The 23328-nt window shown below is 50.8% G+C and overlaps 1 protein-coding gene and 1 pseudogene across 7 annotated transcripts in view; one reads left to right on the plus strand and one right to left on the minus strand.

Moving 5' to 3' along the window:
• The window catches only part of CGNL1 (cingulin like 1), a 181996-nt gene extending 172626 nt beyond the window's left edge, over positions 1 to 9370 (plus strand). For 3 of the 7 annotated variants that reach the window (XM_078333248.1, XM_035258690.3, XM_078333249.1), the window contains 5 exons: positions 1929 to 2012; positions 3000 to 3124; positions 4373 to 4481; positions 4855 to 5018; positions 6108 to 9370. In XM_078333248.1, the coding sequence (XP_078189374.1) occupies positions 1929 to 2012; positions 3000 to 3124; positions 4373 to 4481; positions 4855 to 5018; positions 6108 to 6246 (621 nt within the window). In that variant the 3' untranslated portion in view covers positions 6247 to 9370. Of the gene's footprint in view, positions 1 to 1928; positions 2013 to 2999; positions 3125 to 4308; positions 4482 to 4854; positions 5019 to 6107 lie in introns of all 7 variants that reach the window. The other 4 variants (XM_078333250.1, XM_035258692.3, XR_013520659.1 and 1 more) reach the window with 3 other exon arrangements.
• Positions 9371 to 14581: 5211 nt separating this feature from the next.
• Positions 14582 to 15405, minus strand: LOC128928911 (small ribosomal subunit protein uS15 pseudogene; annotated as a pseudogene).
• Positions 15406 to 23328: the final 7923 nt, after the last annotated feature.

A 23328-nucleotide genomic window follows, 5' to 3' on the forward strand; every position in this document is an offset into this window, starting at 1 on the left:
GTCAGAGGCCTTTGTATCCCAACCCTGCCGGTCCCGCCAGCCTCATTTTACCAGTGACAGCATGCTGTGTGACACACCAGGGTCGGGACAAGGGGAGCCAGGGGGCAAATGCAAGCTTGGCCCAATGTGGGGTGTCTCCTCTGGCCATTCCTGGGACCCCAGTTCTTGTTCTCCGCGGGGGACAGTGAGGAAGGGGTGAGATTATCTTTTACTCACTGGGGTACTTGTACGGGTGGCAGAGTTCAACTTGAGGTCGGTCCAGGTGAGCCTGTGTCAGATGCTCTCGGGCTCTGGTGTCCTGGGGTTGTGTGTGCACCTCTGAGCCATGTCGGACCCTGGAATTTGTTTTTCATCCTTAAGAAGGAAAAAGTGGTTTTATTTGACCAGCTTAGCTCTATTCTTCTGGCTTCTTCAGGCTGCCCCCTGCTGGACGGTTCTGGCAACAGGGTCTGGAGCCTTCCTCTCTGATCACTGGTTTTACTCCCGCACAAGCCACTGGGAATCAGGAAAAGAGATGCTGGTGGTCAGGTGATGGGATTTCTTCTCTGGTGCTGTGCCGTGAGGCTCCTTTCCCGAGCATACAGGAGACTCTTAGGAGTGTCCAGCCTTGGTCGGGTCTCCTGAAGTTGCATTTTCTCTGACTTGTATTTCTGGCATAAAAAGGAGAGATTTAGCAGTGTCTGAGCGATGCTCCCGTTCCGGAGGCCCTTTCTGAAGCCCGAGCTTATGGTGCGGCATTCAGGAGCGCAGGTGAACGCTGGCTCCCCTGTTCCTGGCTATGTAGCTCTTGGGGAAGTTGGGTGACTGACTTATCCTGGTTCAGCGGTGACTGTCCTGGTTTTAGCATGGAAACAACCTGAGAACGTGCTCAGTCCAGGTGAACTCTGCCTGTGGGGTCCAAGCAGGTATTGCCAGTTTTCTAGGGAAAGTAACAAAGTAACACAAACTGGGTGCCTTAAAACAACAGGAATCTATTGTCTCATGGTTCTGGAGGCCAGGAGTCTGAAATAGAAGTGTTACAGAGCCACACTGCCTCTGAGAGCTGTAGGGAGGTGCCTCCTTGCCTCCTCCCAGCTTCCGGTGGTTTCTGGCAGTCCTGGGCAATCCTTGGTTATAGACCCATCACCCCAATCGTCCATCTCCCCAGAGCGCTCTCCCTGTGTCCCTGTCGTCACACACCGTCGTCCCTCTGTGCATGTTTGTCTCTGCACTGGTATTTCCCCATTTTAAAGGACGCCAGCCATACTGGATTAGGGCCCACCCTAATAACCTCATTTTTTTATTTGAGACACAGTTTCGCTTTTGTTACCCAGGCTGGAGTGCAATGGCGCGATCTCTGCTCACCACAACCTCCGCCTCCTGGGATCAGGCAATTCTCCTGCCTCAGCCTCCTGAGTAGCTGGGATTACAGGCACGCGTCACCATGCCCAGCTAATTTTTTGTATTTTTAGTAGAGACGGGGTTTCACCATGTTGATCAGAATGGTCTCGATCTCTTGACCTCGTGATCTACCCGCCTCGGCCTCCCAAAGTGCTGGGATTACAGGCTTGAGTCACCGCGCCTGGCTAATAACCTCATTTTTAACTTGGTTGCCTCTCTAAAGTCGTCTTCTCCAAATAAGGTCACGTCAGAGGTACTGGGGATTAGGGCACCAATATATCTTTTTGAGGGTACACAGTTCAGCCCATGACAGCAGGGCCAGCTTTGACTCTTAGTGTTACTTCTATTGCAAACGTTAAGAAATCAGAAAGTACTAAGAAACAGATCCTGTACCCCAGAGCAGATGGCAGGAGGGGCTGGGTAGGGCAACCTCCTTCATAAAGTAGGGGTGGACCTGGTTGCTGGAATTCAGCTCCTGGGCACCATTTCACTACAAAAGATGCAGAAACAATCCTTCTAACCTCTGGCTTTGGTTCTGCTTGCGACAGATGGAGCAGGTGAGGAATGAGCTGCTTCAGGAGAGAGCTGCGAGGCAAGACCTGGAGTGTGACAAGATTTCCCTGGAGAGGCAGGTGAGCGCAGCTGGCCTGTGAGCTGCTCCCCTCCATCCCGCTAACCCACCCTCACCTCACTGGAGGGCCCACCTTTACTTGGCATCTCCAGAAATCTGGGGTGGGGGCTGACAGTTCTTTTCCAGAGTTGTTTTTTCCCAGTCATATTAAACCTGCAAGGAAGCTTGGCAGCTGAGGGAGGAGGGATTACATGTGTTATTTTCTAGATCTTGAAGAGGGCTAAATTCTTTTTTTTTTTTGAGACGGAGTTTTGCTCTTGTTGCCCAGGCTGGAGTGCAATGGCGTGATCTTGGCTCGCCGCAACCTCCGCCTCCTGGATTCAGGCAATTCTCCTGCCTCAGCCTCCCGAGTAGCTGGGACTACAGGCATGTGCCACCGTGCCCAGCTAATTTTTTGTATTTTTAGTAGAGACGGGGTTTCACCATGTTGACCAGGATGGTCTGGATCTCTTGACCTCGTGATCCACCCGCCTCGGCCTCCCAAAGTGCTGGGATTACAGGCGTGAACCACCGCGCCTGGCCCAAGAGGGCTAAATTCTAATGTAAAGAGCATGAAAAAGAATTCATGTCACCAAACACGTGAGTCACTAAGAAATCTTCGTCGGATTACTGTTTCTTTTACCTGGTTTCTGTTCATGTTCTTCACCGCACGTGATGGGCAAAGGAGCCAATTTCTCCTGTCCCCTGTGGATTTATAGGGCAAGGCAAAGCCTTTTTCACATTCAGGAGTCTTAGGACATGGCAAAGATTTCTTTTGGGCTTACGAGGGAGTGTGATGGAACCTCCTCTTCTGGCCTGCACCTGAGTTCAGGGGGTTTCCTTAAAAACATCTCTAGGTTCTCCAGGTCTCCAGGCCACAGGTCCTGGTGCAGAAAGCAGCCTCCTTGCAGGCAGCGACCAAATGCTGGGTTCCACCCCATGTTTTTCGCTGCTCTGCACAGAGCGTGGCAGACACATAACCCCTCACAGTCTCCCTATGTGGTTCTAGAACAAGGACTTAAAGAGCCGGATTGTCCACCTGGAAGGTTCCTACCGGTCCAGCAAAGAGGGGCTGGTTGTGCAGATGGAGGCCAGGATTGCAGAGCTGGAGGACCGCCTGGAGAGTGAGGAGAGGTAAGCTGGGCCAGCGGCAGTGCAGAGGCCCCAGTGGGCAGTGACAGTCCCATTGCAATGTGCTCACACGTTTGGGATTTGTCCCCATCCTCCTAGCCTGTGAGGAAGGCACAGCAACTACAAACTTACTTTTATTATTTCTATTTTATAAATGAGAAAACAGAGACCCATAAAAATAAATGACTTGAGACCGGGCGCGGTGGCTCACGCCTGTAATCCCAGCACTTTGGGAGGCCGAGGCGGGTGGATCAGATCGAGACCATCCTGGTCAACATGGTGAAACCCCGTCTCTACTAAAAATACAAAAAAATTAGCTGGGCATGGTGGCGCGTGCCTGTAATCCCAGCTACTCAGGAGGCTGAGGCAGGAGAATTGCCTGAACCCAGGAGGCGGAGGCTGCGGTGAGCCGAGATCGCGCCATTGCACTCCAGCCTGGGTAACAAGAGTGAAACTCCGTCTCAAAAAAAGAAGATAAAAATAAATGACTTGGGTAAGGTAGCCCGGCTAGATAGTGGTGTAGCTGGGTTAATGCTTAGGACGCCACTTCTCAGTCCATGGTGGTGCTGCTGTCCTTTTACGTTCTCTGGATAGGACGGGCTGCCTCCGAAGCTACCGAGTTAGAGCCAGACTAGAGGCCAGAAGGCGGGCTCTGCCCTGGAGACCAGGTGTATTTACGCAGAGGCCGATTGGCCACCAGTCCGAGATGGGGCACACCCCTCCCCCAGTGGGGTCCAGTGAACACACTCCTTTCCCACAACTCAGTTCTCTGTGCCTGACTCTTGAGTGACAGCCTGAGGACCAGCACCAGGTTGAACTTTTCCAGCCTTCCGGCCATAGTTGTGACTCATGGCCTCTCACCTTCCTAGAAGGTGCAGGGTATGCAGGCATTTGACACATCAGATGATCTACTCTGTTAGCTGGACTTTTGGGGAGTCAGGCCAGAACAGGCTGGAGTACACCCAAGACATCTGCAGTTTGTGACTTACTGCCTTACAAAGCAAAGCTCAGGAACTCCGGGCAGCTCTAGCCGGCCCTCAGCCCCTTGCTGGCCCTGCAGCCTTGGGCCACTGCCCTTCTCGGAGCCTCTCTCACAAGCAGCTTTTCTTCCTGTGTAATTGTGTTTCGCTGACCCTAAGCCTTGAGCTGACCAGGCACCCCTGGCTGGAGCTTGCCCTCCTCCACAGCGTGGGCTGGGCCCCTGCAGGGGTGGCAGTGAGAGGGTTCCTGGTCCTGCCTTCCCACTTCCAGGGATCGGGCCAACCTGCAGCTCAGCAACCGGCGGCTGGAGCGGAAAGTGAAGGAGCTGGTGATGCAGGTGGATGAGGAGCACCTGTCGCTGACCGATCAGAAGGACCAGGTGGGGGCCTCTGCCTGTATTTGTCCTCAGATGAGATTGCACGTCTCAGGCTGGGAAAGAAGGGAAGCAAGGCCTCCCCGAGCAGGGGTGCAGTGTGAGTGGGCTGATTCCTCCCCTTGACGAACCTGGTCGCATCATAGAATGGGGGCTTCTTGCCTACATGATTAGGGGATATCAGCAAATTCCACACCCTGATTTTGGCTTTTAAAGAGTAACCTTGTCTTATTACCTGATCTCCATGTTTCCGGAGAGACTGCTGCCCCATTGCCCCTGTCCTGGTTGCCTGGGGAGACGGTGGCTGGACCTGGGGTGGATTGAGTGCTGGGGCTGGGCTATCAGCTGGCACTCAGACCCATCCTCTCTCCCCATGCAGCTGAGCTTGCGTTTGAAAGCCATGAAGCGGCAGGTGGAGGAGGCCGAGGAGGAAATCGACAGACTGGAAAGTTCTAAAAAGAAGCTGCAGAGGGAGCTGGAGGAGCAGATGGACATGAATGAGCATCTGCAGGGGCAGCTCAACTCCATGAAGAAGGACTTAAGGTGGGCAGATGTGGAGGCCACAGAGAGACCAATAATCCCCCATGGTTGAGGCAGGCTCTGCCTTCAGAGCATTCTCACTGCTGGTGTCTCAAAGCCAGCTCCTCACCATTGCTTTTGGGGTTATCTTATCCTAGAGGTAAAGGTGACTGTGTCCACTTCAGTCATCCTACATGGGCAGTAGGGTCTCATGCATGTCATTCTTAAACCAGTGCCCCAGTGCCAGCTGGGCACGTGTCCCTGTTGATCATAAGGGGAAACTGAGGCAGATAAGACTAGCTCACACCATCATGGAGAGGCAGTTCCTGGGCCAGCCTGTTTTTTGTCTGACTTAGGGAGATAAGATTGTGTTCTGATATGTATCTTCATGAAGACGAGGATTTCCCAAGCCTGGTTTCCAGGAGAGAGCAGCTCTCTGAAGCTTGTCTGCCGTGGTCGTTAGGATGGGTCATGGAGCGGAGGGTTGGGGGGCTGTGTGGGTTGCTTTCTCTGCTCTAGGGTCTCTGCCTGGAGTATGAGGTAAGGTTCATGAGATTAGGTTCACGCTGATCCATGGAGCTGAGCCTTTCTTGGAGGCTGGTTGTGACCTGGGGCTCTGTGCTGGGTGCCGGGTAGTTCTCACAAATGGACAGAAGGCCCCAGCTCATTGAGGATCCTGTAAAACTGGGCCTGTCAGCTCACTGGCCCCAAGGTTGGCATTAGGGTGCAGCATTTAAGAGGGCATCAAAAATCTCAGCAATTACAGTAGATAACATTTTAGAGCGATATTTAAAAGACAATAGGTGTCATCCATGGTGAACAAAATACCAGAATTTTAAATCAAGACAAGATCGATAACAGCCTGGGGAAATCAACACCTCCAATTCTGTCCCAGCCCAGCCCACCCCATCAACAAGGGCTTTCCGTGCTGAGAGGGGGCAGTGGGCTACCTTTGGCTGAAGGGACCGTCAGGTGCAGACCTGCTCAGTTCACGGATTAATTTTCTGTGCCACTCAGTGGCGTGCAGAGACAGCAACCCAAAACCCTTCCTTCGCCTACAAATTAGCGACGGGTCCCAGCCAGGGCCTGGAAACATGCCCCTTGTTGTTTCAGCAGACTGAAGAAGCTGCCGAGTAAGGTTCTGGATGACATGGATGACGACGATGACCTCAGCACGGAGGGGGGAAGCCTCTACGAGGCGCCCCTGAGCTACACCTTCCCCAAGGACAGTGCCGCCGCCAGCCAGATCTGAGTGCGCTCCCGGGCTGCAGCCACCCAAAGCGGGAGGCGGGGAGGGGAGCGTCCGTCTGCCACCGACACCATGGCCGCCTCTTTGCACAGCATGCCAGTTCCTCTCCAGGGTCTCTCAGTGGGTCTTCAGCAGGAGCTTTTGCAGTTTAAAACATTGGGATGCCTAAGGAACAGGAGCCACCACCTCCTGGGGTGTTGTGAGAAACACACTGTGGTGGGCTGAGGTCCCTGTTCCACAGTCACTGTTTCCACTGCTGTCCCTGGCCCCCTCCTCACTCACCCTGCCAAGACAAAGGGTCCCGAAGGCTAGGTCTTATTCAGTAGCACTGCAGGGAGGAAACAGTGTGTAGCTTGTACATATTTTAACCCAGACCTGACGGACTGCTGCTCTTCTGTTTGGAATGTGACAGAGGCTTGGTAGGGCAGCTGCTTTGTAAAGTTCAGGCACCTGTATTGAGTATTTTTTTTTTTTTTTTTGAGATGGAGTTTTAATCTTGTTGCCCAGGCTGGAGTGCAATGGTGTGATCTCTGCTCACTGCAACCTCTGCCACCCAGGTTCAAGTGATTCTCCTGCCTCAGCCTCCTAAGTAGCTGGGACTACAGGTGCCCGCCACCACTTCTGGTTAACTTTTTGTATTTAGTAGAGATGGGATTTTGCCATGTTGGTCAGGCTGGCCTCCAACTCTTGACCTCAGGTGATCCACGTGCCTCAGCCTCCCAAAGTGCTAAGATTATAGGCATGAGCTGCTGCACTCGGCCTTTGAGTATTCTTTTTTAGAATATGAACTATTAGATTTTATGTATGAAGGAGCAGAGGTGACAGAGAGAGCAAGTCAAATAAAGGCCACTTTGGAAACCAGGGTTGGAAAAAAAGAATTGTATTGGGCACAGACAACTAAGGCCGAGAATGGCAGTTCACGTGGTCTGGGTAAACAGTGCATTGGAAGAGGAGAAAGCCAGAAGGTCACTTGTGTCTATGGCTGCAGCTATGGCCTTGTTTGCTTATTTTATCTAGAATTCTATTACAGTTTCTGAACCCTGCTGAGACCCGTTCCGAGTCACTGATTGCAATTTCTTTTACACAGGTGGGGTAGGGAGACTTGTAAATAAGCTTTTAAACAAATGATGCCATTTCTGGAATGATGGGGCTCTGTGGTCATGTCTTACTGGTCCTTTTCCCCTCCTCCCACAGCAGGCTTTTGGGATTGGGGGATTAGGAGGATATGTGGGAAAGGTTCATGGACTTAGCTGTGAGAACTAAGGTCATGGGGGAAGGGAGAGGAGAGAGGAGAGAGGCAGGTGTGGGTGTGGGTTCTGTGTGAGAAAGAAGACAGAGAAGCTCTTGAAAGCTGGGGGATATTTAGGCCAGAGGTGCGTTGATAGGAGCTCACGTTTATGTCGAGGAGGTGAAGGAAGACAGAAACAGAAGCCAGGCAGAGGTGTCTCTGTGCAAACTGGAGGACTCCTTCCAATTTTGTGGGACAAAGAGACATCAGCAGCAGTAGGCTGGCAGGGAACGGTTGACGTCTGGGGGGCAAGGCCACGTGACTGGAGAGAAATTTCAGGGAGCATGGGGTCAGGAGGATGCTGGGTATCCGGGCACTCCCTCCTGGCATTCCTGTGTCACTTCGCATTGTGACAGTCCCCAGGCATGCCCATAGGCCAGGTCCAATCGCAGCTGGACTTCCACAGGTTGGAGTATGGGATAGGCAGCTAAGTAGGGGTGTGGCCAGGGAGAGGACCCTGTGAGTTGGTGACATTTATGGGGCAGAGATAGTAGTGTTCAGCTGCTTCCACAGTGTCCCCAGACACCCCAATAGGTGGGGGGCCGGTGGGCCAGAGAACGTCATGACAGTTGCCATGGAGTCCCACCTGCACCAGGTCAGAGCCCAGCCAACAGGATTCAGAGTGGTCAGCCCAGTTTAAGGGTGGGAGTCTGGAGCCAGAGAGCCAAGCCCCTTCCATGTCTACAGGGTCACTGTCATCCTCACCACAGTCGGGGGTGATTCTCTCCTTTGCTTGCTTATGTGGGGTATGGACAGCTCCTCCCTTTAGCCATTCATTCATTTAGCAGATTACTGAGCCTCAGTGATGTGTCAGGTGCAGTCCTTGGCACAGAGACTACAGCAATGAATTAAACAGCTACAAATTCCTCCCCTCTTGGAGCCCAGTGTTGGGAAAGCGGGTGACAGATGACAAACTGACATGGAGGTTGAGCACCTCTGTACTCAGCCCTTCATGTCTCTGTCCTCCTGAGAACGTGACAAGCCTGGTTTCCCTAGAGCTCACTCTGACCTTCGGCATGTTCATAATTGCCCTGCTGCTTCTGCCGTCATTCGACCTGCCTAGAAAAGCCTGGGCCCACTCGTACCTGGAGACGGAGCTGCGGAAGGTCAGCATGCTGGAGAACTGTGGGAGTGTGTGTGTTTCGGTTTGTGGGCACGCAGCTGCCCCTCGTTCTGGCCAGTTCTTTGCGGTGGCCATGAGGCTGGCTCCAGCTGTCCATGAAGAGAGAACAGAGGTCACCTTTCAGAATCCTTGCCGCATTGCCGTAAGAAGAGGCTGTTAAACGTTTTGACGGCTGTGCTATCCTACACTCTGAGGGCACTGGCAGCACATGCGGGTTACTGGAGTGGAAGTTAAGAGAAGGGTTTTCAAGCCCCAGCTCATCTCACCCCAGTGACCTTGACAGTTGCTCAATCTCAGAGCTTGGGACAACGTGAAGATTAGGGCCCAGGGTCCTTTCCAGGTATAACATGCTATCCTTCTTTAATTTTATTATATATACATATATATATATATTTTTCTTTAAGAACTAACCCCAATCAAGAGTATTTTCTTTAGGTAGCTTAAAAAGAAAACATCTATTTTATGTAAAAACACATACATGGCCAGATGCAATGCCGAAGAGACAATCATCTGTAGCTTTTATGTACTTCTGCCTCGGAGTGTCATTCTGCAGTGCAGTCTGGATGTTCCCCTGGGCTTCTGCTTTGGGGTACGGTTGGGTTGCTTTGGGTTGTCGTGGGAAAGGGACATTGTTCTTGCGGCTACCTCCATCTCCGTGAATTCCTGGATAAAGCAAGATTTCCTTTCAATAAACGCTGTCGCGCAATGGGAATTTTGACTCTGCTGTGACTGTGACTTCTTCGTCTTCTTCAGAGCTTGGCTCCGTGTCCTCTGAGAAACTGCCAAGGTGAGCGGGTGAGAGCTGCCGGGGGAAGTGGAGCTTGGAGGTCGTCCAGCCCTGGGGCCGGTTCCTGAAATGGAAGGGTGGGGACTGGTCAGTGATGAATGCTGAGGGAATTGGTGGCCCTGGATGCTTGTGACGTTCTGACAAATCCAAACTACCTGTTCCAGAAAACGGCAAAAGAGGAAGCATGTTCAATGTTAACAAGAAACAGGAGCCCCCCGTTGACCCCTTTTTCTAAATTGGGGTTCTTCTGTCATCGGAGCTGGCACATAGTCTGTTGGTCTCACACCAGGCCCGTAGCAGGCACCACAGTCTGTATTTTACAGGAAACAAAAGCAGCTTCCGTGTGGCAGGGGACCTGCGATGATCACTGTCCTCAGATCTGTCTGTCCTTTGCCCTGTCCTCTGGAGGCTGACCTGTATAGGCCCTGGGTTCCTTGATGGCCGCTCTGGTTGGGTTCAGCCAGTGAGAGCAGGTGGAATTCGGGACAGGTCTCCATCACTCTCTGCTCTGTGTGGGTTTCTTGGCTGGGCTCTCCTTGAGCCTCTGGTTCTGAGGGTGGTCATGGCTTCCTCTTGCTGTTCCTCTCTGGGTCCCTGCCCTAGTGGGTTCCTGTCACACTGCCTGCCCACCAGAGAGCCCTTCATTGAGCTGCCACGGTTCACTGCTGTTTCCTGCCCAGAGCTCTGTCCACAGCCACCAGAGAGCCCTTCATTGAGCTGCCATGGTTCACTGCTGTGTCCTGCCCAGAGCTCTGTCCACAGCCTCCTCTGCCTCCAGGTCCATGTAGACATTCTCTGCATTCAGCAGTCCAGCGGCACTGACTCTCCTTGTTCTAACTGGAAGGAGTAACCCAATGTACATGAGATTTTCTGATTTTCATAAGTGCAAAGCCTTTGTATAGATTGTTGCTTTCTTTTTTAAAGTCAGATACCTGACTTTATTGAGGTCCATAATTTTCTAATTTGTAGTAAAAGTCACTCTTTTTTTTAGCATTAGTTGCTTTTGTATTTAGGCCGCTGGATTTGGCCGCTCTGCCGAGGTTCTCTTGGTGGGAATGAGATTCTGAGCGGATTCCTTTCCCACAAGCCCTCTGGAAGAATGTGACTCAGGAGGCCCACAGCCAAAGGAAAAAGGTCCCCGCAGGCCCCTTCACATTCTCAGCATTCCTCCTCTGAGCTTGTGCGTAGTTAGAGGGAGCCTGCCTTTGTGAAAGACTGTCATTAGCCAGAAATGTTTCTGTTCTCAATCTTCAAATGACTGGGGAGAAATGACTTTGACAGCAGGGTCCTAGCATTCTAGGCTCTGGACAGGGAGCCACATGGCTTGATCCTGCGCTCAGACCTGCCGAATATAAAGACAGTCACTGACTGTCACGTGCACGACTGAGGCCCAGCCCAACTCCGCCAACGAAGAAAGATTGGAGTGTGTGCCGGTAACTGGGTTATTAAACCTGTAGAAATGCAAGTCAGAAAGATGTTCCATGGTGACAGCGATGGCGGAGGGGTGTGTTGCAAGATTCCCACCGTGCAGGATCCCACCTGCTCTCAGCAGCTCCTGGGGGATGGGGAGTGGGATTCCAGAGGTTTGCCAGGTAAATGCAATTAAACAATTTTTGGAGGAAGGCAGAAACTGGGTTTTTGGGAGGTAAGGAAGCTGAGTCTCTGGGTAGTTGGGCATCTTCCCATCAGCCACACGTGGAGTAAGTTACCTGCCCACGATTGGCACCTGCCGCCATGGGCCAGGGACCGCCGGTGAGCAAGGCTGAGGCCGCGGTCGAGGCCCTTTGAGTGCTGACAGTGGGGCTACAAAACGGTTACTAAAGTGAATGGAAATGGTGTGTAAATATTAAGGCCATCACACGGTTACGTGACGTCAAATGTGTCTGTTTTTCCTTGTACTTTGCTAGCTTTCTACGTGCAGTCTGTACCCACTGTTTTCCCTGAGACAATGTGTGATTCCACAGCTAACGTGCTGAGCACACACTTGCCATGTATCAGGCGTTGCCTGAGTCCTTTATGCCTATCGGCCTGCCTGATCTTCATGACCACCCCCTGTGCGGGTCCTGTTGTGACAAGTGAGGACACCTGGCAGAGGCACTAACCTTGCCGAGGGCACGTGGTAGGATGTGGGGGACCTGGAATTGGATTCTGGGTCTGGCTCTGGAGTCACACTCTGCCACCTCTCACCCAGCCTCACACGTCCTGCAGGATACAGGTCTTTAATTTGGTCCCTGTATCAGGGACTCCTACGGCCTCCCAGTCATCCAGATCTCCCCTTCAGTGGTGTGTTTCCGCGCACCTCGACAGCGGGCTGCCTGCTTCCATCCTGAGCACAGCAGTCAGGCAGGTGGAGATGAAGTGAGCCTTGGAAACCACAGGCCTCATGGATGTGGCTGGCCAGGGGTTCCTGGCTGTTCCTCCAGCCTGGCTGCTTTGGTGCCTGTGACTGCTGTGATCTTCGGGTCTCTCATTTTATCCTGGGTGCTCCCTTGCTGCCAGGCTGCCCTGATTTCTCCGAGCCTGAGCTGCGTGGGTAGCTCTGCGTGGTCATCGGGCCTCCCCGCTGTCTCACTGGATGGAAAGCGGTCCTGAGCAACACCAGCAAGTCCTCAGGTTTGGGTGGTTTTCAGGAAACGTTGATCTTCCCAACCCCCAGACTGCTTTGTGATGAAACTCTCCTTCTGTAACGGCACCACAATAATAATCACTGTGCAGTGCACATGACACGTTAGTGTCACATGCAGAGCTGCACTTGAAACCTGAAATCAGCAGACTGTCCCCAGCAGGCCACTACTGACTGAAGTCTTAATCAGACCCCTCACTTGAGTACTGGGTGTTGGGCTGGAGAGTGGAATCCCCTGGGCTCAGCAGCAGTGAACTGCCTTCCTGGAGGTGGCAGCATAGTCTCTGCCAAGCTGGGGGAGTGGTCCCACTGGGAATGGGCTCTGGCTCCTTGTGAGTGGACAGGAGGCTAACCTGTGTCCAGATGGGGAGAAACCTGTGGGTCACAGCAAGCTTTGGGACTTACGGGCATGTGCAGAGCTCATCTTGAAGAGGGGGATGCCTTGGCCCCTGGCCATTCCTGAGCAGTGGGGCTACAGCTGTGGAAATAGGACCCAGCCTTTTGACGCAGTGTGTGGTGGGCTGGAGCGGGGAAGGGTTGTATGTGCAGGTGGTGGGTAGTGTCCCTGCCATATGTACGGACATCTCTTCTGAACCCCACCCAGGGACTTTACAACTTTACTATGGGAACAAAGTCAGTAATATTTTGGGGCAGTGGGAATGGTTCTTTACCAATGCCTAAGATTCCTTAGTAGGGCAGAAGCCATAATTGGGCAAACATTATGGGCCAGGAATCTTTGCACGTTATCTGATTTAATCTGCACCCTATGAGGTAGGTGGCGTTATCCACTTTCACAGGTTGGGAAATGTGTGTAAAGATCAGTAACTTGCCCAGGGTCACCCAACTAGCAGCTAAAGTGGCCACTCTAACCACCCGGAATGGCCTGTATCTTACCATGGCCATTCTCACCCTGCTGCCCCCCAGAAATAGTCACTGCTGGCTTCCCTAGCTGAGGACACTGGGCACAAAGGCTGGACGCTGGATTGCAAGTCTGTGCTTGGAGCCTGAGGCCTGTTGTAAGGGAAGGCAGATGGCCTGCCTCTCCTTTCTGCAAACCCCCTACCACCTGCTGCGTGTTGCCAGCCTCACTCACCGACTCCAGCTACCTCTGGGCCTCCGGCCCTTTTTGGATGGCCTTGTTTTCCAGGAAAGGGTTTGGAGATTAAGATAAGCCAGCCGCCTCCAGTTAAAGACCCTGCTGCCTTTGAAAGGGCCGGGAAGCCTGCCAGTCCAGCTCCTTGATTCGCTCGCTTCTCTCTGTGGCTGGGGCTGCCTCTCGTTTCATCTGTCCCTGCCTATCGTTGGGCCTGAATACTGGGGCTCTTCGGAGACAGGCATAGGACTCCCTGCAGAGGAAGGCAAGGGATTTAAAAACTGGTGCCCAAGCTTCCTCTGGGGCTCCTGGCTCCCCCGTGTCCCTGTCTGTTCTTCCTGGGGAAGCTGCTCCTGGCATTTAGATAACGAAGAAGTGGAAAACAGAACTGGCCTCCTTTCAACCTGCCTGTGGCCTCCCCCTCCAGCCTGGGTAGAATCCAACGCTCCGGCCTTCCTGAGCAGCGCTTCTTCCTGACTTACCCGTGGATGGCTTTCTGGGCCACGTTTGTCTTCTGAAACAGAGAATGAATAACTCACTCTACTGCCTCCTCCCCTTCGTGGCGAAACGTTGTCTTTTGTTTGTATTTTCATGGCTGCTGGATCCTAAAGTCAAGCTACAAGATGCTTTGGGGCTTACTAAAGTCGCGTGGCCTTTCCAGGCCACGTGGAAAGGTTAGGTGCACCCAAGGTAACCGGGGTTGGTTATGCTCTGTGAGAGTCAGAGGGGTGCAGACTGCAAGCATGGCGCTCCGTCTGCTCCCTGCGCTGGTCATGCGGAGTGTGAGCTTTCCACGAAGTGCCCGCCTGTATCCAGAGCCTGCCGGCCAGATGAAGCCAGCTGTGGACTTAGTCACAGTGACTGTGCTACCAACAGCAGCAGCATGTACATTTAGGAAGGAGCAAGTGAGAGGAAGGAAGAAATGGGCAAGATCACAGGGCATGTGGCTGGGCTCGGCATTTCCAGTGGACGGATTTGGTTTGCCTGTTTAGTCTCCACCCCCAGAATCAACAGTGGTTAACGGCGGCTCCCGTCTGTTTGCTTTACATTTTTAAATAAACATCACAGACGAAGTTCTCTGTTTGTCCTTTACTCTGTGCCAAAGGCAACCGCCGTTCTCAAATCTGCTGGGTATTCTCCTGTTCGATTGAAATATTTTTACATATATGCGTCCGTGAACACCATGTAGTATTGTTTCGTGTGTTTTAAAATCTTACATAGTGTCTTCTTCATAGTACTCTGTCACTTTTACATTCAAAATTATGCTTTCTTGAGGCCTATGTTTATGTAGATTAGTCTTTTGTTGTTGCTGTTGAATAATCACTTTATTGCTTGGTTACATGGACAAACGTATGCGACCGGGGCAGAGGCTGTGGGTGATTTGTATTTCCAGCTGGGAGGAGGACTCACTTAGTCTTGTAATATCAAGCCAAATGGTAAATCCAACTCCCTGTCAGGACCAGATGGAATTTAGCATCGTATTCTTTCTGCCCCTTTCGAGATGCTTTCAAACAGCAACTTTCTTTCTTTCTTTCTCTTTCTTTCTTTCTTTTCTTTCTTTCTTTCTTTCTTTCTTTCTTTCTTTCTTTCTTTCTTTCTTTTTCTTTCTTTCTTTCTTTCTCTTTCTCCTTCCTTCCTTCCTTCCTTCCTTTCTTTCTTTTTTCTTCCTTTTTCTTTTTTGAGACGGAGTTTCGCTCTTGTTACCCAGGCTGGAGTGCAATGGCGCGATCTCAGCTCACCGCAACCTCCGCCTCCTGGGTTCAGGCAATTCTCCTGCCTCAGCCTCATGAGTAGCTGGGATTACAGGCACGTGCCACCACGCCCAGCTAATTTTTTGTATTTTTAGTAGAGACGGGGTTTCACCATGTTGACCAGGATGGTGTTGATCTCTTGACCTCGTGATCCACCCGCCTCGGCCTCCCATAGTGCTGGGATTACAGGCGTGAGCCTCCGCGCCCGGCCCAGCAACTGCTTTCTTAATTAAATGGTAGAGACCTTCAGGGAGATCAGAATCAAGTCCCTTAGACTTGAGAGTTCCGAGGGTTTTATTGGCCATCACAAAACGTACCCGTGCATCACCATGTGATTCTCTCAGGATCACACCTGAAGGAGTCAGGCCATTCTCAGTCAGTTGGTAAATCTGTTCCTTCATGTCATCCAATGTCACCTTCAGCCAAGTGAGGATGCCGCAGTGATAGGGCAAAGCCCACTGGGACAGGCCCTTCCTGGGCACAGGCATGCGACCCATGATGGTGGCAGTCAGGCAGCAAAAGACTGTTTTTATTTTCTTACGATAATTTCTTTTTGGTAAATTAAGTGTTGAATGTTGAGTTTTATTGTTGTTTTTTTGAAACAGCATTTCACTGGAATGCAATGGCGCGATCTTGGGTTATTGCAAACTCTGCCTCCCGGGTTGGAGCGATTCTCCTGCCTCAGCCTCCGGAGTAGTTGGGATTACAGGCACGCGCCACCGCACCTGACTAATTTTGTATTTTTAGTAGAGATGAGGGTTCTCCATGTTGGTCACACTGGTCTTGAACTCCTGACCTCAGGTGATGGGCCCACGTTGGCCTCCCAAAGTGCTGGGATTATAGACATGAGCCACAACTGTGGACTTTTTAAAATACTGATTGCTCTCGGGGCGCCGTGGCTCACACCTGTAATCCCAGCACTTTGGGAGGCCAAGGCGGGCAGATCATGAGGTCAAGAGATCGAGACCATCCTGTCCAACATGATGAAACCCCTTCTCTATTAAAAGTACAATTAGTTGGGCAAGGTGGCATGCACCTGTAGTCCCAGCTACTTGGGAGGCTGAGGCAGGAGAATTGCTTGAACCCGGCAGGCAGAGGTTGCAGTGAGCTGAGATGGCGCCGCTACACTCCATCCTGGCAACAGAGCAAGACTCCATCTTAAAATAAACAACAAAACAATGGTTGCTTTAAATGCCATCCACTTCAAAAGGGGTTGAGTTCTGCTTCAGGTTGACATGGTCGCTGGTATCAGAATGAACTCTTCCACTAAGAACAACTAGAAAAGGTGACAGTTTTTTTTTTTTTTTTTTTAAACTGGGCCGGGCGCGGTGGCTCAAGCCTGTAATCCCAGCACTTTGGGAGGCCGAGGCGGGTGGATTACGAGGTCAAGAGATCGAGACCATCCTGGTCAACATGGTGAAATCCCATCTCTACTAAAAATACAAAAAATTAGCTGGGCATGGTGGCGCGTGCCTGTAATCCCAGCTACTCGGGAGGCTGAGGCAGGAGAATTGCCTGAACCCAGGAGGCGGAGGTTGGGGTGAGCCGAGATCGCGCCATTGCACTCCAGCCTGGGTAACAAGAGCGAAACTCCGTCTCAAAAAACAACAACAACAACAAAAAACAAAACCAAAAACAGCTGTTTGAAGACATGGAAGAACAACCAGGGCACTGAAGAACAAACGCCCTGCAGTTTTTGAAAACAAAGGATCACCCCTGCAGTTAGAAATTGGAGGTCACTGTAGTAGAATCCAGATAGCGGGGTCTTCAGGCACCAGGAAGGCCGGCAGGGGACACTGTGGGGCAGAGCCACGGCAGGCCAGGCCGGGAGCTATATTGTAGGGTGCTCAAATTCTACCAAGGCTCTAAAATACCACAGGTGTAATTAGGGGTGCGTTGTTTAAAAAATACTCAAGGACGTCAGTATCTTAACAGCCACACCAGGGAACAGTAAGACCCCAAGGGCTGACTTGACTAATGGCACAGTGAAAACTGCACTGTAAGGACAGTGGACCCAGGTAGTGTCAGGGTGAGGTTTGGCTGAGCTGGGATGACCAAGTTTGGGACCAGAGCTCACCAGCCCTATACAGTAAAAAGAAACACTGAAAACTGCCCCAGAGAACTTCTTCCTCCATTTTCACCCTGGAGCACTGTTTCCCCTTGCCATTCCAGTGTGGAGAATAAAAAACTAAAGAATATTGACTGGGCCAGGCGCGGTGGCTCACGCCTGTAATCCAGCACTTTGGGAGGCCGAGGTGGGAGGATCAGGAGATCAAGACATTGAGACCATCCTGGCCAGCATGGTGAAACCCTGTCTCTACTAAAAATACAAAAGTTAGCTGGGCGTGGTGGTGGGTGCCTGTAGTCCCAGCTACTTGGGAGGCTGAGGCAGGAGAATTGCTTGAACCCGGGAGGCGGAGGTTGTAGTGAGCCAAGATCGTGCCATTGCACTCCAGCAGACTCCGCCTCAAAAAAAAAAACAAACAAAGGAGATTGATCGGAAATAACATCAAATTCTTGGCCTGTTTTGGTGTTTTGGGAGTGGCATTTTCAGCTTTCCTTGGGTGGCCACGTGTCTAGCTTCAGGTTCACAAAGACCAAGATCTCACCAGGTCTCTCCCCTGTGAAAGTGATGACATCCTCCGTGTGATGGTAAATTTTAGGTGTCAATTTGACGGGGCTAAGGGATGCCCAGATAGCTGGTAAAACATGATTTCTGGGTGTGCCTATGAGGGTGTTTCCAGAAGAGACTACCCTCTGAATCGGCCGACCGAGTCAAGCAGACCACCCTCCCCAATGTGAGTGGGCTCCATCTGATCTGCTGAGGGCCCTAACTGAACAAAAAGGTGGGGGGGGATAGTGAATTCACTCTCAACTTAAGCTGAGACATCCATCTTCTCCCACTACAAGACATCAGCGCTCCTGGCTCTCCAGCTTTCAGACTCTGAATGGGACTTACACAATCACTGCTACCCTCCCCGACACTGCCGATCTCAGGCCTTTGGGCTAGGACTGAATTACAGCCCGCAGATGGAAAATCATGAGACTTCTCTGCCTCTCAGCGCATGAGCCGATTCCTATAATAACCCACCCCCTCTCTCTACATATACACACACCGTATTGGTTCTGTCCTCAGGATCCTCAGTCAATACGCTCAGTCATCCTTTGAAACGCTCAGCTCTGGTGTGGAAGTGACAGCGGTTCTTCCCTGGCTGCTGTTGCTATGGGTCATGGTGCTCGTGAGCCTCCTTAGATGGTTGGCTGGGTGAGAGGGGTGCTCGCCCATCCCTGGGCTGGCTGGGGTAGTTGTCTTGCTCATTCTGTTATGTCTCATTTGGATTCTTTATGATTGGAGTGTGAACTACATTTACCAAACTTTTAAGTTCAACAGAGTAGCTGGAATTCGTACACCCTGGGAGAAGCTCTTCAAACACGTTGGAACTAGAGGCGTGCACGGTGGTGTGTGTTCTTAGCTACACACCTGAAGTAGCATAACACCTCAACTTGCTAAGAGGCCCACTGTGTGCTCCTGCTTTGCAGGTGGGGAGATAGAAAAGATTCATTACTTCCTTTACATATTTATTTATCTGTATCAAATAAGGTATTACCAAAAAAATTGGAAAATAACCCGCCAGACTAGTGCAACCATGTTGGTTCATTTCTTTCCAGTCTTTTTTCCCCACACAGTTTTAAAAGCATAGGTACAACCACAGCGTTTATATGATTTGTATGTGCTTTTGTTGTCACTTAACATTACAGATAGTAGACAATCTTTATCACTTTTAAAAAATACACTTAAAAATCGCATCCTATCCGTTAATTATCATGCTATTCCTAGATTAACAGATGTTTAGGATTTGGAATTCTGCCTTCCTATGTCAAATACTGTTATATCTGTAGATTTTTCCATCTTTCAAATCATTTGCTTTGGCTAGATGACCAGAAGGAGAAGAGAAAAAAAAAAATTTTTTTTTTTTTTTTTTTTTTTTGAGATGGAGTTTCGCTCTTGTTACCCAGGCTGGAGTGCAATGGCGCGATCTCGGCTCACCACAACCTCCGCCTCCTGGGTTCAGGCAATTCTCCTGCCTCAGCCTCCCGAGTAGCTGGGATTACAGGTGCGTGCCACCATGCCCAGCTAATTTTTTTGTATTTTTAGTAGAGACGAGGTTTCACCATGTTGACCAGGATGGTCTCGATCTCTTGACCTCGTGATCTACCCGCCTCGGCCTCCCAAAGTGCTGGGATTACAGGCGTGAGCCACTGTGCCCGGCTGAAAAAATCTTCAAGTCTCCATAAAGGCTCCTAATATAGTTTGGCTCTGTGACCCACATTTTATGGTGAATTGTAATTCCCAATGTTGGGGGAGGGACCGTGAGAGCACATTGCCTCCGTGCTGTTCTCGCGATAGTGAGTTCATTCTCACGAGATCTGATGCTTTAAAAGGGCGCGGCGCTGCTCTCCTCGCTCTTTCTCTCGCCCGTCGCGTGTGCGCATGTGCCTGCCTCAGCTTTGCTTTCCACCGTGGTTGTGCGTCTGAGGCTTCCTTGTCACGCTTCACATACAGGCTGCAGAGCTGTGAGTCAACTAAACCCCTCTTCATAAATCACCCGGCCTCAGGTAGCTCTTTACACAGTGTGAGAACAGACTAATCCAGTTCCCAAGCTGCTTTTCAGAAGGGTTTGCCAGTTTGCACAGCCATGAGCAATTACAAACGTGCCATTTTCTCCCTTTCTCTCTCCCATCAGCTTTCATTATTAACCTCTCTTCCTGAATAATAGACTAATTTTTCTTTCATCAGGGAAATCTTTTTATATAGTTAGTGAAGTTTCTTATGCATAGTCCTTTTATGAGTCCTTTTAATTTTTTTCTATGTCTAGTGTGGAATTTGAGTTGCCCATGAAAGAAACGCAGGTAAGGGCAGTGTCTATAAAACAATGAGAAATGAGTCTTCTATTCCTGGCCCGCATTTGTCCTGGCTTTACCTAGAGGCAACCACCGTTTCCAGTTTACTTTGTTTCTTCTGCTGCTTGTACATTTTATCGGGGACTCCTCGATTCCTTGCCCTCTGACTTCCCACTGCTTTTCAGGTTCTCTTTACAGGGTACCAGTCTACTCTTGTGCCTCATTTGGCCAGAAGCAGGCGACAGCCCCAGCTGCATTGTCAGGACCCGTGCACCTCTCTTTCCTAATAGGTCCACAGTGGTCCAGACTCTAAACACATGAGCAGTTACTGGGGAAGGTGGTGAGGATGGGAGCCAGTGGGGGAAGAGGCCTGGGAGGGAGATATTGCTGGGTAGATCTCAGCTTCCAGTCGTAACAGGAGATGTGGACCAAAGGCTCAGGCTCTGTGTGTGTGTGTGGGGGGGGAGCATTTCTAACCAGGTGTTGGTAGTGGCTGCAGAATAGCAGTTTTCTGGGTTCTTAGGTGGTCTCTTTTTTTTTTTTTGAGACAGAGTTTTGCTCTTGTTACCCAGGCTGGAGTGCAATGGCGCGATCTCGGCTCACCGCAACCTCCGTCTCCTGGGTTCAGGCAATTCTCCTGCCTCAGCCTCCTGAGTAGCTGGGATTACAGGCATGCGCCACCTTGCCCAGCTAATTTTTTGTATTTTTAGTAGAGACGGGTTTCACCATGTTGACCAGGATGGTCTCGATCTCTTGACCTCGTGATCCACCTGCCTTGGCCTCCCAAAGTGCTGGGATTACAGGCGTGAGCCACCGCGCCCAGCAGGTGGTCTCTTTAAAGAGACCTAAGAGACTTTAAGAAGCCTAAGAGACTGATGGGTGATGGAAGGCTTCACAGTCCTGATGTAATAGCTGTAGTGGACAGCAGAGGGAGCTGTTGGCCGCTTCTGGCCCAAATGTGGCACGGGAGTAGCTTAGCGGCACCTGTGATTCAGGGCCTCACCCATCAGTGATGAAGTCCCAAAGGAGACTTTGGACAGAACGAAGGTTTGCCTTCCCAGTGTTGCCCAGGTGATCTGGTGCCCCTGTGTCACCCTTACGTGAATTTCCCTGTTGCAGTATTTGCATTGCAATGAATGGCAGCATTGACTGAGCTATTTTGTGAGAGACCGATGCCATTCATGCATCCCTTTCAAAGGGCAGTCGCTGTGCACCTGCTCTGCACTGGCTTATGCCAAGGTGAGTAAGGCTCAGTCCTGGACTCAACGGGATCAGAAATGTACACTGAGAACTAAAAATCAAAATAAAACAAAAACACCAAAAAACAAACAAGGGATGGAATTTAAAGCGCTAGGAAAGAGGTGCAGATGAAGTGTGACGGGGGTTCATGATGAGGAGGGCTGTCATTGGCTGGAGCAATCAGGGAAGGATTCGTGGAAAAAATACGTTTCGAAATGGCTTTAAAATGGGTGCAGTGTTTTAGAACTGTTTATTATGAAATGTTAATCTCCTAGAAGGGTGCATCATTGGTGGAAAAAACAGGGAACATGGGAATGAAAGCTGGGCTCAGGGGATCAGCCAGTTGCTTTAAAATCTTAAATAAATGAAGTGGAGAATGATTGGAGGTGAGGCTGAAAAACATGTTTGGGGCCATATATTTGGAGGACCTTGACTGCCACTCACAGTAAGGGAGAAGCAATAGCTGCTTATAAGCAGGAGATTCTGGGTAAAAAGCAGACGAGTTGGGTTTTATGCCTTCTTGTCGTTTCTGAGAAGATGAGTAATTTTTAAAAAATAGCCAGTGAAATTTAGTTCCTATAAAAGGTGTGATCTTTGATCATCAATAAGGACAATCAGCTTCTCCCAGTTGAGAAATCTCTGAAGAGCCATGTCATACATCCCTGGGTACAAATGACTACCTAGTCTACACCAGTGCTTCTCAAACTTCAGTGTGCATCAGCATAACCTGGAGGGCTTGTGAAAACGTAGATTGCTGTCCCCACTCCCGGAGTTTCTAGGACAGCCAAGAATTTGATGCCGATGAGACTGGTCTGTGGACCACACTGAGAACCTCCGGGTTTAAACATCTTACCTGACCTTTCTCAGTATATCCACTAGGTGGCAGCAGAGAGCACCGCAGGCACTGCGCGGTGGTCAGAACTGGAGAACCGAGGCAGATGCCATGGAGGGCTCCTTCTGAGTTGGGGTCAATGTAGGCCATTTTTGCTGCCAAATGACAATACAAACCGTCCACAATAGGCTCTTCAAAATTCACGGATGCGTTGTGTGAGAGGATGATTGGTGACTTGAATCTTGTTCCTTTTCCAGGATGTCCTCACCCCCAGCCCCAGTTCAGACACCCTCTGCCGGGCCCCCCAGCAAGTCTCTCCTTTACAAAGAGAATAATTTTGGTTGGGCGCGGTGGCTCACGCCTGTAATCCCAGCACTTTGGGAGGCTGAGGTGGGTGGATCACGAGGTCAAGAGATCGAGACCATCCTGGCTAACATGGTGAAACCCCGTCTCTACTAAAAATACAAAAAATTAGCCGGGCATGGTGGCGTGTGCCTGTAATCCCAGCAATTGAGGAGGCTGAAGCGGGAGAATCGCTTGAACCTGGGAGAAGGAGATTGCAGGGAGCCTAGATCCCGCCACTGCACTCCACCCTGGGCAACAGAGTGAGACTCAGTCTCAAAAAAAAAAAAGTTTTAGTAACTTGGAAGGTCACCTGCAGAAGGGTTTCTGTTTGAGTAATGTCATGACTGGCAAGAAACTCTATCGCCAGCTGATAGTTTGAGTCAAACTGGGAGATTATGAGCAGGTGTTTCCATGAACCAGGAGGAAGTGTCCAGTCACTGAGAGCAGGTTCACAGCTGTGTACAAGCTCTAGGAGTTGGGGAGGCCGGTGCAGACCTACTTTCTTCAAGAAGGAAAGAGAAAAGAAACACGTTTTGAGTTTGGCTGTTTAGGAAGTTGGGAAGGCTATGTTGTAGGATTTTGTTTTTTTTTGGTGGGGATTGGTTTGTTGATTTTTGTTTTTAAGTTCTGAGAGTTATTTTCTAGTAACGCACTATGTACTGCTAGATTTTGGACTAAAACTTTCTATGTGTGTGAGTGTCGCTGGGGCGGGGTGGAGGGGGCGGTATGGGGGAGAGGAAGGAGCAGAGTCAGAAAGCCCTGAACAATGATAGGATGCATTAGTGCTTGAAAAGGGAAATGGGTCCAGAGCTCAGGGGTTAGCTGTGGCGAAGTGGGGTCCTCCTGACATCCTCTACCCAGATCTCACAGCACACTTCCCACTGTGTCTCAGCAGAGACCAGCCCTGGCCAGACCTGGTGCTGACATTAGCCAGATGCTGCCCTGAGTGAGATGGCGTCCTGCTATGCCCGCTCCATCACCTGGGAGATGGCTTGTTAGCAGCTCCATTGGCCTTTTCTGGGAAGGCACAAAAGTTTGTCCTCACATCCCTGCTTCCCTTAATGCCCAGCCGTGGACGTTCACCCCAGCTCTTTTACCTTCC

Source organism: Callithrix jacchus, chromosome 8, assembly GCF_049354715.1.
Source record: "Callithrix jacchus isolate 240 chromosome 8, calJac240_pri, whole genome shotgun sequence".
In the NCBI taxonomy this organism is placed as follows: Eukaryota; Metazoa; Chordata; class Mammalia; order Primates; family Cebidae; genus Callithrix; species Callithrix jacchus.